Source organism: Microcebus murinus, chromosome 9 (genome assembly GCF_040939455.1).
Source record: "Microcebus murinus isolate Inina chromosome 9, M.murinus_Inina_mat1.0, whole genome shotgun sequence".
NCBI lineage: Eukaryota > Metazoa > Chordata > Mammalia > Primates > Cheirogaleidae > Microcebus > Microcebus murinus.
This window is the reverse complement of record NC_134112.1, coordinates 7,981,305-7,995,033: the sequence shown is the minus strand read 5'-3', so window position 1 is coordinate 7,995,033 and position 13,729 is coordinate 7,981,305. Positions and strand designations below refer to the sequence as shown.

The 13,729-nt window shown below is 55.1% G+C and overlaps 1 protein-coding gene across 4 annotated transcripts in view; it reads right to left on the bottom strand.

Annotated features, from left to right (window-relative positions):
• TNS3 (tensin 3) overlaps positions 1-13,729 on the bottom strand; it is a 268,396-nt gene that overhangs the window by 92,270 nt on the left and 162,397 nt on the right. For all 4 annotated transcript variants that reach the window (XM_020289931.2, XM_020289928.2, XM_020289930.2 and 1 more), the window contains 2 exons: positions 13,551-13,616; positions 12,506-12,610 (listed from right to left, as the gene is read on the bottom strand). In XM_020289931.2, coding sequence (XP_020145520.2) covers positions 12,506-12,610; positions 13,551-13,616 — 171 coding nt within the window. The remainder of the gene's footprint in view (positions 1-12,505; positions 12,611-13,550; positions 13,617-13,729) is intronic.

Here is a 13,729-nt window from a genome sequence, read left to right as displayed (position 1 = left end):
CATCCAGAAATAGAAAATAGGAGGATGGTAAAAGATGTGGAAACTTCAAAAAGTAGTAGAAGAAATCAGAGTGATATGAGAATGTCCTATGGTCAAAATATACAGAGGAATGTCCATGGCAGCGACACTCACACTAGCCAAGGAGGCAGTGACCCAAGGTCCACCAGGTGTTAAGTGAATAAACAAAACATGGTCCATCCACGCAACAGCATGGTACCCAGCCATAAAAGGGAATGAAGTGCAGCAGGGACAAACCTTGAAAACTATGCTAGGTGACAGACGTGAGTCACTTGGACGAGTGGCACGACCCCGTTTATGAGAAACGTGCAGGTTGGTGGCTGCCAGGGGCTGGGGAAGGCCCCTGGGGTGACCACTAATGGGGACAGGGCTTCATTTTGGGGTGAGGAAAACATTCCAGAATTACATAATGGTGACAATTGTACAACCTGGTGAACATACTAAAAATCAGTATATTGTATACTTTAAAATGATTAAAACAGTGAATTTATGTGAAATGAATCCGATCTCAATAAAAAATCAAGGAAAAAATAAGACTATCCTAAGGCTAGAGACCACATGGTGATGCGGGTGTACTTAGCCAACAACGGTAACTGTTCTAAAGCACGCACGAGCGCTCAGGCTGGATGCAAAGCCGCCAGGCTTGGGGGGACACAGACGCAGGCTCTGACCCAGGTAGACCGGGATTCCACAACAGGGCCTGGGGCACAGGACAGCCCAAGAGGGAGAAACACTCTCTTCTGTGCACTGGGCGCCAGAACTGAGCCAGCGACAAAGATGGGGATAGACCCCCTCCAGTGCACGGTTTCAGGCAAAAAGAAAACCACCTGCCCGGAAGGATCAGGGAACAGCTTCCCAGGGAGCCCCACCTGGACTGCAGGCCAGGAGGTGACGTGCAGGGGCTCCCGAAGAGTCCCTTGTCATAGGGAGGAGCACAAGAGAGTGGTGTCTACGTAGGCATAGCTTCTGGCAGAAAGTTCTGACACTGAAACACAACACCACTGACTTTCAATAAGTGCAGTACAGAGCCCTCGGCCCCTGCCCACCCACCCTCCCCGCTGTGGCCACCACTTGTCCTCTCTGGACTGTCTCCGAGACTCGTCCGGCCGAGGTGACACCCCTGCCGGCCACCACATGGAGCCCATGGGATTCCTGCTCCAATGTCAAACCTCTCCCTAGCCACCTGGGCAGACCCAGCAGGGGACAGCCTCTGCCTGCCCCACAGCTGCCCTCCCCTTGGGCCACTCCCACCCAAACTCACGCTCTGGAAACTGCACCCCTACCACTGCCCCTCCCTCGCAGCCCATCCCGACATCCATGATCAGCTTCGGCCGGGCTCAGACACCCCATTGCGAGTAACTCTGTGGTGTCCCCTGAGAAGCAATCGATGTTTGACTGGGGCCTGGCCTTGACTCCTTGGACTTTAGGGAATTCTTTGGTTTGACTTTAGCATTTCCTATGATACAACCTTGACTCCCGCAAACTCTGAAAACCTTGAGCTCCCCAAGCTCAGCGGCCAGCCCTTGCCCTTCTAGCAAGGCCACTGCGGCTCCTCAGCTCCTGCCCTTCTCTGCACACACTGGGTCCTTCCCTCGGCACGGGGGAGCCAGGGTGACGACACGTGTCTAATTCCAGCATTGCGTTTAGGACGTCAAGAGCCACGTGGGTCCACTGCTTCTTTCCTAACCCATCGGGACCCGAGCACGCTGTCTCCCTCGCCTGCTGCCCATGCCCCCACTGGCATACACACCCCAAACACAGAGGCCTTACCAATGCAGGGGCCGCGGCACTGCTGGACACACCGCACTGCACCCCAGCAACCGCCCCTGCCAGTGGAGGCTTTTCTAAGCCTTCTGGGCACCCAAACCCCCACCCTGACTGCTGCTGTCCGAGCAGATGACCTCCCATGCTTGGTATAGGCCAAGAGAGGCCACTGCGGGTGAACTCATCCCCAATCCTCCCTTCCCTTCTCTGCATCCTGACCCCACTGGGCCCTGCACACACCCAGTAAACCGTCAGTCCCCTGCCTCTGTCAGGCCAGTCCCTGCCTGCACCGACCCCTGCACACAGTGGGAACGAATGTCACTGCTGGCTGGCCAAACCCCCACTCCAGCTTCACCCACTAGTCATCTGACCCCTGAGCTCATGGTAAAAATCAGCTGTGCTCAGAGCAGTATACAGCTCAGGACCAGCACCTGGCAAGGGTTAGCTCTGATGATAACAGCCACGGGCCATCACAGGCTGATCCCCGCACCTGCATGGGGCTGTGCACACCTGTTTGGTTCTTTATCTGCAACATCTGGCACCCATACTCAATGATAGAGGGAGCGAGGAAGGAAGACAGACTGTGTGTCCAGGGTCCTACAGAGCCTGCCTCACGAGCACACATAGCCTCTGGTTTTTTCTGATGGGCTCCCCAAAAGATGACCTCTCTGCCTTCGCTCTCCAAGTGATCTGCCCATGCCCTCTGACTTATGATTAAAAAGAATAACAGTATTTTATATGCACAACAACAAAGAATGAGCCCCTAATACTAAGAGAAGATGGTTTCCTCATAGCCTCGGCCCTCCACCCAATGAAGAATGGCTAAGTTTCACTATGACACCACCAATGGCTAAGTATTACCACCAATACCACCAATGGTGAGTTTCACTATGATACCACCTATGGCTAAGTTTCACTGTGACAGCATCAATGGCTAAGTTTCCCTGTGATAGCACCAATGGCTAAGTTTCACTGTGACAGCACCAATGGCTAAGTATCACCAATACCACCAATGGCTAAAAGTTTCCCTATGACACCACCGATGGCAAAGGATGGCTACTAAAATCTTGGCAGAATTTCCACAACCAACACCAAATATTGTTATTGCTCTAACTGGCCTAATTTCAATGAGAATAGATTTCTGATAACAAATTAGCTCATGTTCAACACTAATAAAAATAAATACCATGGCATTTTCATAGTATAATTTTCCATAGAATGTTAGCACCATAAATCCTTAATTAATTCAATTTTCCATAATGAACTCCTAAAAACCAGTGTCAGAGGGTACACCATCTTTGCTAACAAATCATTACTATGTACATATAAAAAATCACCAAACACATCTTTGGCTCTAGGTATGTGGAAGAGAACTTCCTGGTCCACCAAACTTAGGGCACATCAACTGGACAGAGGTCCCCCGGCAACCACAACAGTCAGACTGCAGGTGGGGTGTGCATGGAACATTTGCTCGGGACTCCCCTCTTGTCCACAGAGACCTATTTTCCCAGGTCCTGCGGCCAGTGGCTTTCCCTGTGCTTCCTGTCAATCTCTCAGGCCTTCGCCATTCAAGTTTGGGCTCCCAGTTCCAACCAGAGCACCTGTCTTGCTCTGTCAACCCACCCTTGCCTGGTCCTTTGTCAGCCGTTCTCTGTGGCCTGCTCTGATCACACCCCTGGCTCAATGGCGAAGTGGCCATCCTGTCTCCTACCCACAGACCTCCACGCCAGGCCACTCCCACCGAGAACGGGGGTATAGGAATATCGCTGCGCTCGGGCAGCAAGCTGGGGAGGTCCCACAGCTCTGCCCTTCCTGAAGCGCGTCTTCTATCTGGCCCAGTGCCACGGTGGAAACCAGCTTTCACCTACAAAGTTGGCCAGAGTTGCTTCTTCCCACAGAATAAATGGAGCAAGTGTGAAGATTCTTTGAAGCTCATTTTCTGATTGAATAGCACACATTGCATTATGGAGACCCTGATTTTCAAGAATATCTGGATGCTTTACAAAACATATCCTCTGCAATCTGTGCTATTTTAGATAATTTAAGTACAGTATAACCTACTGGCTGCCCCCACATTTGCCTTCTACTTTCATACACCTCATCCTCCATGACGTCCTACAGAACAGCAATAGAATAAAACAACTGGCACCCCCTCTGTCTTGGACCTATGGGGAGAATAAAAGACTATTTATACGCAATTGTATGTGTGTTTAACATCAAATATCTTATTTGTCAAACTTTAAACACAATTCTAACCATCTACAGCCCCAAAAGCAACTATACAGAGTAGGGGTTTTCAACTTTCAATAGCAGAACTTGATCTCAAAATAAGTCTTTATGCAGAACTCCAATATGAAAAACAGAAACAGATCAAGGCAGGGCTGGGGCCGTGAGGGATTCCGGCAGATGGTGGATGGGGAGAGGCTGGGGCCCTCCTCCAGAACCTACTTGGGATCCTGGAGCTACAAGCACAGAGTTCGAAAGCTGCTGATCCAAGAGTATCTTTATTGCCAAGATCAACACAGCACCAAGAGAACATCACCATAAATGGCAAGAGAACTGTTTGCTTAAAGGGAATGTGCATGTAGACAGTGGTCTCAGCCCAGACAGCCCACATGTGGCCGGAGGGACACAGGGCAAGAGACAGCCCCTCTGTGTATGGGATGCCTGCTCCCACAGAGACAAAAAGACACAAGTCAAAGACATTATCCCTGGTGCCCCTACTTTGTGAATGCCCCCCGCCTTTTCTCTTAATTCACTGGCAACGTTTTCCTATCCTAGGGACCTTGGGCTCTTCTCCACTTCGCAGCACTTTCCAAAGAAAGGAGCATACGGTATAGTCTTGTATGCATAATCTAAAAGGCCTCCCCAGACGTTTTCCAAGCCTGAAAGGGAAGAGAGTGGGCACACATGAGTCTTACTCCTCGGCCGTGGGTCGAGGAGGATGGTGCGGACACCCCAGCGTGCTGGGACACATAGCACATGCAGGTGAGGAAGGGGCATTGCTTTTCTTCAATCCCAGCCCCTCATGCTTTTGGTTCTGTTTAGCAAATATTTAAAGGCAGGAGGTTCTCTTCCCAGACATAGCAGAAATGCGAGAACACAGATGCGATCTCACCAGGTTTGGTCTCAGCATCATTCAGGCACCAACTGGCACGGGGCCATGCCAGGAGCCAGGCAAAAGAGCACACCCGAGAAGAGGGGCTGACTTAGATATAACCTAGTAAAAGGTGTGGGCACAAGCTCTTAAGTAGAATGAGGATCGAATCTCACCATGCCGGGGTACACACACACACACACACACACACACACACACACACACACACACTGCAGCTCAGCCCAGGCATGTGAAGCTGTGTGGCTCAGGGTCCCAGGGAGACGTGGGGTTGGAGCCCTCTCCCAGCTTCACATCTCAGTGATAACCGGACTGTTAGTCCCCAGAGGTGGTTACCAGAGTCCAAAGATCTGCAGCTCTGGGGTGGCACGGAGGGGAGGAATGTGAATCACCATGTGTGTGTTGGTTAAGCGGGCGCGGTCGTCACAGAACAGTGGAGAGACCGGTCGTGAAGAGCAGAGAGGAAAGTGAGGAGAGAGCAAGCAGCACGGGGCCCCTGACTCCAGGACGTAGTAACTGCAGTCATGCGAGCAGGTCAACTGCCTCCAGATGCCTGTCTGCGTGCACAGGACCCCCTCCTGTGCAATGAGGAGGGTCCAGAGGGGTCCCATGGCTCCAGTTCCCCTGCTTCCTCCTGTGAGGTAGACGAGGCCAAAGGTTTGTGTGCAGGCTGGGGCTGGGAGACCCCCGAGGACCCAGGTCAAAGCCAGCCAACACTCAGGGCCATCACTGCGAGAGTCATGGGGCTCATTTCTGCACACTTGTACAGGATCACATACGTTTTCAGGCAACTTCTGACTCCTCTTGGGTGAGAAAAGCAACGAGCCCTCAATAAGATGACAGCTCAGGGCCTGGAGTGGCTCCTTTGCAGCCCCCAACTCCGCCCTTGCTCTCCTGACAGGCCCCACCCGTGGGCTGCGCACAGAGCACAGCCTCTCCTCCTTCCCGAGGGCCGCGCTCCTACGTGGCGCCCGAAATCCCTTCTCGGTGATTCGGGAGGACTTGCCGTTCGGGTCGTGGGATCACAACCGGAAGGTCAGAAGCTACAACCTCAATTCACAGCCAAGCGAGGAACGGGAGAGCTCTCTGAGGCGCAGAGCAGGGCCACTTCGCTGTCTGGGGCACTGTGCAAGGCGCCCCGGGGCAGTTCTGGATGTGGGGCGGCAGCACCCCATCTTGCCTGCTGGGAATGGGAGCCACAGGCGAGGTGCCGTGTGCACCCAAGCACTGGGCAGAGAGCAGAGCCAGGAGGTGGGGTTTTACCTGTCAGATTTCAGGGCCCCCCTCCTCCCACTAAATTGTCAAAACCTGCTTCACTTTTCCAAATCTTAAAATCCAACAACAATTTCTGGAGAAGAAAGATTTCAAATCCATTTTTGAAATGGCAACACCTGCATGGCTGCAACTTGATACGCCACTTCTTGGCCAGCTCTGCACACCACGGCCCGGGCTCCCTGAGCCAACCGGTGCTCCCTGCAGCCCGTTCCTGGGAGGGCAGCGGGGCGTCCTGAGAGGATGGGACAGCCCCCGCAGGGCAACGGCTTACTGCGAAGTGTGCAGGGAATCTGATCTGCTTTAGGCTGCCTGCTCCAGCAGCACCGTGGGAGCCCCAAAACCTGGACTTTGGGAATGCTCGCTCCCTTACAGTGGCAGAGCCCAGACCTGGCGATGCCACAACCTCACACTGCTCACCCTTGGGTGGGCAAGAGGTTGAGCTGTGGCCACAAAGTCCTAGGTCAAGGCAGGGAACCAAGGGCAAGGGAACAGCCGAGCAAACCCTCACGTCCAACCCCCAGCCATTCTGAAAGCTTCCCTGCCTCACCCCTCCCTTTGAATCTGTCTCAGAGTCTTACTCATCTGCCTCCTGAGTATCGGAAGGCCCCTACTCTCCACCCCCAGAGCCACACCCTGACACTGAGCAGCCACGGTCCCAAATGAGGAAAGGCCACAGCCTGAGCTCTGTCCTGTGTGGCCTCGAACACACGACACCCACTGAGCCACAGCTGCCATCGCCCACAGGCTGCAACCCCAGAAGGCTCGCGGGGCCATCACCAGCGCTAGCTTTTGATTCTTCTTGGGAGCTGCTCCCTTTATCTCTGAAACGGGCTCACGGGCTCTTTCGAGGATTAAGGTGACACCAGGAGGCTGCAGGCAGGCTGCCACACTGAGTGCCCTGAGACACTCTCTCCTCTGGGACAGCGACCACCCAGGAAATGCTGATGCAGCCGCTGTCCCACCAGGACCACAGCCCACGGCGGCGGTGTGACCACAACCGTGCGCGCCTCCGAGCCGGAGCCAGGACGCTGGCAGTCGCTTGCCCACGCGGGCAGGAGTCAGCGGCTCCTTTCTCAGCACGGAAAGCAGACGGCACTCACACATCAGAGCAGGCGCTCGCCTAACTCGGCCCTGATGGGAGGCAGCTGCGGAGGGCTCCCTTCCAGGACGGCAGGATTTCTAGGATAAATGCAGCTTAAGTCAACATTTCTAGTTTTGTTTTTTTTTTTCTAACCAGCAGGGACTAGAGGCAGGGGTGGGGGTGGAGAGTGCCATAATACATCATTTTCCAGCTAAAAGAAAACGTTTCAGAGGCTGCCAAACCTTCCTTAACTCCTCAAAGCTTTGGCAGCTCTGAGGACTGAAGCTGGGTGGGGTCTCAGCCCGGGGAGAGGGTGGCTTGGGAGCCTGCCTTCCGTCCTCGGGCGTGTCCAGGCCACAGGCAAGGCGAGGGCGCCTGCGGGGAGCTCACCCTGCCTGGGAGGGGCCGCGCAGGGCTGGGGAGTGGGACAGAGGAGAGAAATCCAGAAGCACACGCCTCCTCTCGGAGGGCAACTGCTCTTTCTGGAGAACAGCCTCCCGCGAGGACCCCAACCTGGGGCTTCCCCAGAGCTCTGTGGAACAGTGAGGACTCGGACACCCCGCAGGAGCGCGGCCATGACCTCAGGTACACCCTGGTGGCCCCTCTAATGGAAGACATGTGGTTGACGAGCAGGGCACAGGAAGGAATGTTTGCAGATGTGCACAGATGCTCACGGAGGTGGGTATGTGAAAAATTCAGGTTACAAAACAATGCCTGGGCTGATCCTATTGTGAAACATTAACAGGGTATTTAGAAATCATGCCTAAAACACACCAGAGATGAGTGCTTTGCCACTAGATAGTAAGATGGGAGCGGAATTTTCCTTCTTTCTTTTCGATAGTCTGCATTTTCAAACAATACTGATACAAACATAAATTTGTTTATAAAAAGGAAAGGAAAGAGTATATCTCACTCCATTGCATCAGGGGCCTCAAACAGCTCGATAACACCCGATCCTGTCCTCAGGAGGAAGGGTGCAGCTCCCAGGAAAGTCCTTGTCTGTCGGGAGCCAGGCGCCCCAGGAGTGCTCAGGCAGTAGTTTGAGGGGTCAGGGGAGGACTGGGTGTAGTGTGGGGGCTCTGGGCGAGGCACCAGATGCCCGGCCCCGGGCTCCAAGGCCCCCAGCTTTGCTCCCTAAGAGTGTGCATGGGCTTTGGGGCTGTAGAGGCTACACGTCCCGATCCGGCACTGGGGGGAGGGCTGCCCTCTCACCACATCTGTGGGGGCCTGGGCGTGACCCTGCTGATTCATGGAGCCTGCAGGCCCTCAGCGAACGTGGCCCCCGAGCCTGTGGTCCTCGTGGTGCTGCTGAACCCACAGACACAGCCACGTCTCGGGGTGAGGAGCGTGACTCTGTTCCTCACTGCTGATCACTCTGAGCCAACGGAAGCCGAGGGTTTCCCTCGAGTGGGCGTCTGTTACTGTGCCAGGCTCAGCAACCACCTCCCTTCCTCAGGGATGACACCTGGATTTCCCTTTGGGAAACTAGCCTCTACCCCCTCCCTGCATGCAGGCCAGGTGGGGCGCCCTGCCCACCCCGGCCACAGCTGAGCACAGGAGCCCAGCAACGCCAGGGCTGAGTGGCTGTGGCCCCTTATTCTACTGCTGGTCCCTGCCAAGGGTCCCTGGGGCTGCTGCCCAGAGCCCAGAGTGGCCAGCGTGCCATGCGGGAAGGCTCTGCAAGCCATCCCGTGGCCTCCCAACAAATCCATCCCCCACAAATGTCCTGAAGTTAACTCAAATTGCTAGGGTTAAAGACACCAAGACAATCCCAAGCGTTCAGAGCAGTCCCCAGCAGCCCTGCCCCTGGCTGCACTGGAGACGATAACTCGAGACCTTGAAGACAGCAACAGAAGTAGTGGTGGCGGCAGAACAGACGCACGGTGGCCCTGGCCTGGAGAACCCCGAGACCGCCAGGCAGGGCGACTGCCACAGAACACGATTCATTCTTCAACGGCCCCTGAAGTGTGTGATTTTCACACAGCAAAGTTAGTTCATGGAAAAGTGGAGTTTAAGGCGGGGACTCCGATAATCAAGGGAAGCTGGGGGTCTGGCTGCCTGTGTGCCCGACTCACTCCCCTCAGCCAGTCTGGGAGCCACTCTCTCCCGGGTGTGCCCCCCGCCCTCCCCCATTCCTTCTCAGTTTCTTCCCAGGACCCTTGGGCATCCGCCTCAACTGGCTCGCTCCCCCGTGTGGCAATGCCAGACCTCTCTGCTCGTCCCAGACCTGGCACTGGCTGCACAGAGTCCCGTGAGTGATGCCTGCCACCCAGACTGTCCACCGCGTGGTCCGGCACCGCCAACTGCACAGACTGCAGCTCAGGGTCTCCCTCCTGCTCCACACCCCAGCTCAAGAGACACAGAGTGAAAAATACACCAGCAGAAATTGTCATTTGTTGCATCAGGGTCTCAGACATTTAGAGTTCAAACTGTTTCTCTAACCATTCATTCGACAAACACATATTCAGTATCTGCTATGGAATGAATATCTGCATCTCCCCAAAGTTCGTGGCCTTAAGAGGTGGGGCTTTGGGTGATTACGCCATGAGGGTGGAGCCCCACGGAACAGGGTTAGTGCCCTTATGAAAGAAGGCCTGGGGAGCTTCCTCCCCTCTCCCCCGCTGCCACCACACAAGGACACCAGAAGGGAGCAGCCTGCAGCCGGGAGAGTCCTCGCCAGAACCCAGCTGAACGCTAGCTCCCTGGTCTTGGGCTCGCCAGCCTCCAGAGCTGTGACAGATAGACAGATTTTTGCTGTTTAAGCCACCCAGGCTGTGATATTCCGTTACAGCAGCCCGAACAGATGGAGGCAGTATCTAAGTAAAGAGGGATCTCTTCAGAGGGCGACAACGCTTGTGCTCCAGGGTGTTTAATGGTGAATCCTGCCCTCTTGTGTTCCGTGACTATTTCGACTGGCTATAAAGGCAAGTCCTCTATAACTGCGGTCCCCAAGCCCCTGGCCACAGACCAGTCCGCAGCATGCAGGGCCCAGGCTGCAGAGCTCTGCCACGCCGCCCGACCCGGTCTGCGGAAAAACTGTCTTCCCCAAAACTTAGGAACCGGGGTGTAGGGGGGTTGGGGGGACAGGAAGTGAGCAGAAGGCGAGCCGGCGAAGGTGGCTCCCCATCAATGGCATCACCACCTGAGCTCCACACCACCCCATCCATGGAAGGAGTGTCTTCCATGCAACCAATCCCTGGTGCCGAAAAGGTTGGGGACCGCTGCTCTATACACACATACCTATAGCACACATGCTGGTACACACTTCTATACATTTTCTGTAAACTTACACATAACCCCTAAAGGGTGATGAACACTCATCTGTCTTTTTGGTCTTGATTTTCCCACGTAAAACCAACATGGATCCTTTACCGCTTCTGAGTTACCTGGCCCTGGGCACCTGGCGGCTCTCAGCTCCCAGGCTGTGACGTGGAAGGGTGAAGCCTGCCCCGCAGGCAGGTCACAGGCTCAGCCCAGAGCCGGCTGGGGACAGGAGGGGTGTCCTCGGGGAGCTGAGTGCAGAACTGCCCTCAGCACAGTCTCTCCTGCTGGTACCTGGGGTCCTCCATGCCACCCCCACACTTTCCACCGCTCCCCTCCACGGTGTCAGCACACTGGCCACCCGCCCTGTGCCCCACGGTTTTAGAAACCTGCCTTCCCACGCCAACAACCTCCGGGATGGGCCTGCCCCTCCCTCAGCAAGTAGGGAGCCTCCACCACCACAGGAGCGTCCTCCACCGCTGCCGCCGCCCGGCCACGTCCCTGGGTCCGCGGCAGATCTGCGAACAGCTGCCATCGTCATCTCATCACACCATTGCGTGCCAGTTCCCACAGGCGCATGACTTCTTTAATCAAATCCACCTTCCTGGGCCTGGCAGCCAGGATTCGAGGTCAGCTGCCCAGCTCCCCAGATCAGCTCCGCTAATCGTCCCGCCCTGGGTTCTTATTCACCACTCCGCCATGAGCCGTCCCTCACCCTTCTCCCCTCCGGCAGCAAACAGCTCGCTGAGAGCAACAGAAAACTCTGCACAGTGTGTTCATGGATATCACTGGGGAAAGGGCTCTGTGATCAAAAGTTGATAGCCCTTGTTTGAATAAAGTTAAAATGAGTCACTCTCTCAGCCTTGAGATTTCTACATGCACCATGGACCTTTTAAGACATACCATGCAGTTTTTCCAAAAGTTTTCCCTGCACAGCCCAGAGAAAGGCTCTCCCCTTCCACAACACCTCCCCTGACCCCAGCCTTCACCTGAGTTTTAACGCCCTCTGCATTAACTTTCCACCTGGGGGTCTCCACCTCTGGTCCGGGCGTGTCTGGGCTCCCAGCAAGTCCTTGAGTTGAAATTTCATCCCACACGGCCCCCTAGGAGCATGCTTTTCCCCGGCACAAGCAGAGAGGAGCCCTGTCCTGCCCTGGGACACACCATCAGTGTCCCCTCTCCGAGACCACAGCCTCCCTCGTCTGGAGTCAGCAATCCACAGAGCCAGGGCGCTGGTGATGTCACCGCCACAACACTTGCCCTTACATACTGTACATCTGGATGTTACTAGTCTCACAAAAGGCATTTTAATTTCTCTCCCAAATCAAATGCGATTCTTAGGCAGGGGCTGCAAAAGAGTACAGACAGGCACTGTTTGCCAGGAACAAGCCTGGGTTCCCCGTCTTTGAAAGTGACCTGCAGCTGTTTCTTGTGGTGACCCCAGGGTGCGGCTGTCCCTGCCTGCTCTCCTGCTCCTGCTTCCACGTGTGACCCCACGGTACATTCCGTCGGTGGACGGAGGGCATGTTTGAGTTAGATGGGCTCACAAAAACAGAAATAAAATGACACAGCCATAAAACAGGGACACGACGGTAACAAGCAAACAGGAACGAAACCAAACAACTGCTGCCGTGGGCTGTGCCCCAGAGGGAGGGTGCCCGGAGCGGCCCCACTCACAGCCAGGCGGGGGGGCGGGGAGGGGTGGGCCCGGGCAGTGAACACACACGTCTGGCAAACAAGGCCCTGCAGGGAACGCCACCGACCCGTCATCGGCCCAACACAGTCTTGTAAAAGTCCTGACCCAAATTTTCACCCGATTCTCACGAACACCCTCGAAACTCAGAGCCCTGTCACAAAGGTGTGGCTCTGCACCTCTGCGAACACAGGGAGATTTCCATGCTCTGAGCAGACTGCAGAACATTCCCAGTCTGCGGACAGGCTGTCCCCCCCCCCCCCACGCCCTTCTCCGCAAGCAAGGCAACCGCACGCACCTTCTCCGTCTGCACTGAGGTTCTCGTACGAGTCCCAGCGGATCAGGGGGTCTGCCGTGTTGTAGTCCACGGTCACTCCGTGGTTGCTCTGCAAGTCTTCAGAGCCTGCACGGGGCACAGCAGCAGTGTCAGCCCTGGTGCGGCCCGAGGCCCCCATGGCGGTGGGTGGCATGCCTGAGTGGGGCAGCCACGCCACTCCGCTCACTACCCTCCCCCACAAGTCGTGACACTAGCTAGGGACAGTGTGGGCGGTTCCCACAGATGGAACAGCAGTTCAGCTGCTCAGGGCGAGGAACGGTGGGCATTGGCCTGTGGCCCACCGCGTGCCGGGTGCAGACTCTTGAGTTCTGCAGAACAGGAGCCTCACGCCACCTCGGGGAGGAGGACGCAGAGGGCCAGCAAGGTCCCTCGGTCTCAGGGCCCGGGGTCTGAGCCCAGGCTGCAGGCTCCCAGACCCACGGCCCTCCCTCCGCATTTTAAAGGTTCTCCCCTAAATCTACGACAATGAGCGTAGACAGCAGGTGATTATTTTCCATAGCTATTAAAAATGGAAATAAAACTTTCATGCTTGTGGACTCCGATGATGGATCTGAACAATTTACTTTGATGATGAAAGGACTGATTCCCTTTTAAATGTATTTTTTAGGAGAATGGAGAATTTCTTTTATACAAAAGTACTTGCAGCCTAATATACTTCTATCCAGTTTTTAAAAAATTGGTTGTTTGTTGAAGGGAGAAATGGAAATTTAGTGTAATCTCGCAGGAGATGGAAGACAGGCCCTCAGGGACACCAGGGGGCCGTGGTGAGGGGCTGAGGGGCCTTGACAAGTGGTGCCACCTCCGGGTCTTACTGACCCAAGCGGGCCCCCAAGCGAGTGTCACCAAGCCACCTCCCCTCCACTGTCCAATATGCTGTTTTTTAAGAAAACTAATCACAACAATGTGCAGACGTGCGCTAAGGTGGGCGACTCACACAGCCGCGCCGGCGCAGCCTCACCTGCCTCCCACCAGCCTCAGCACGGACCCAACTGTGCCCGGCACCCACCTGGAATCTTCTCAGGTGTGGCAGAGAAGACTAATTCAACCTTCCCGTAGTCAGGGAAACGGTCATCTGGGGAAAAAAGAAGAACATGAATTTCAACACATTTGTGGATGATTTGGACGGATTTTGTCCTCACACTCCAACCAGTGTGGCACCATGGCCAAACGTGTGGCAGAAACGGT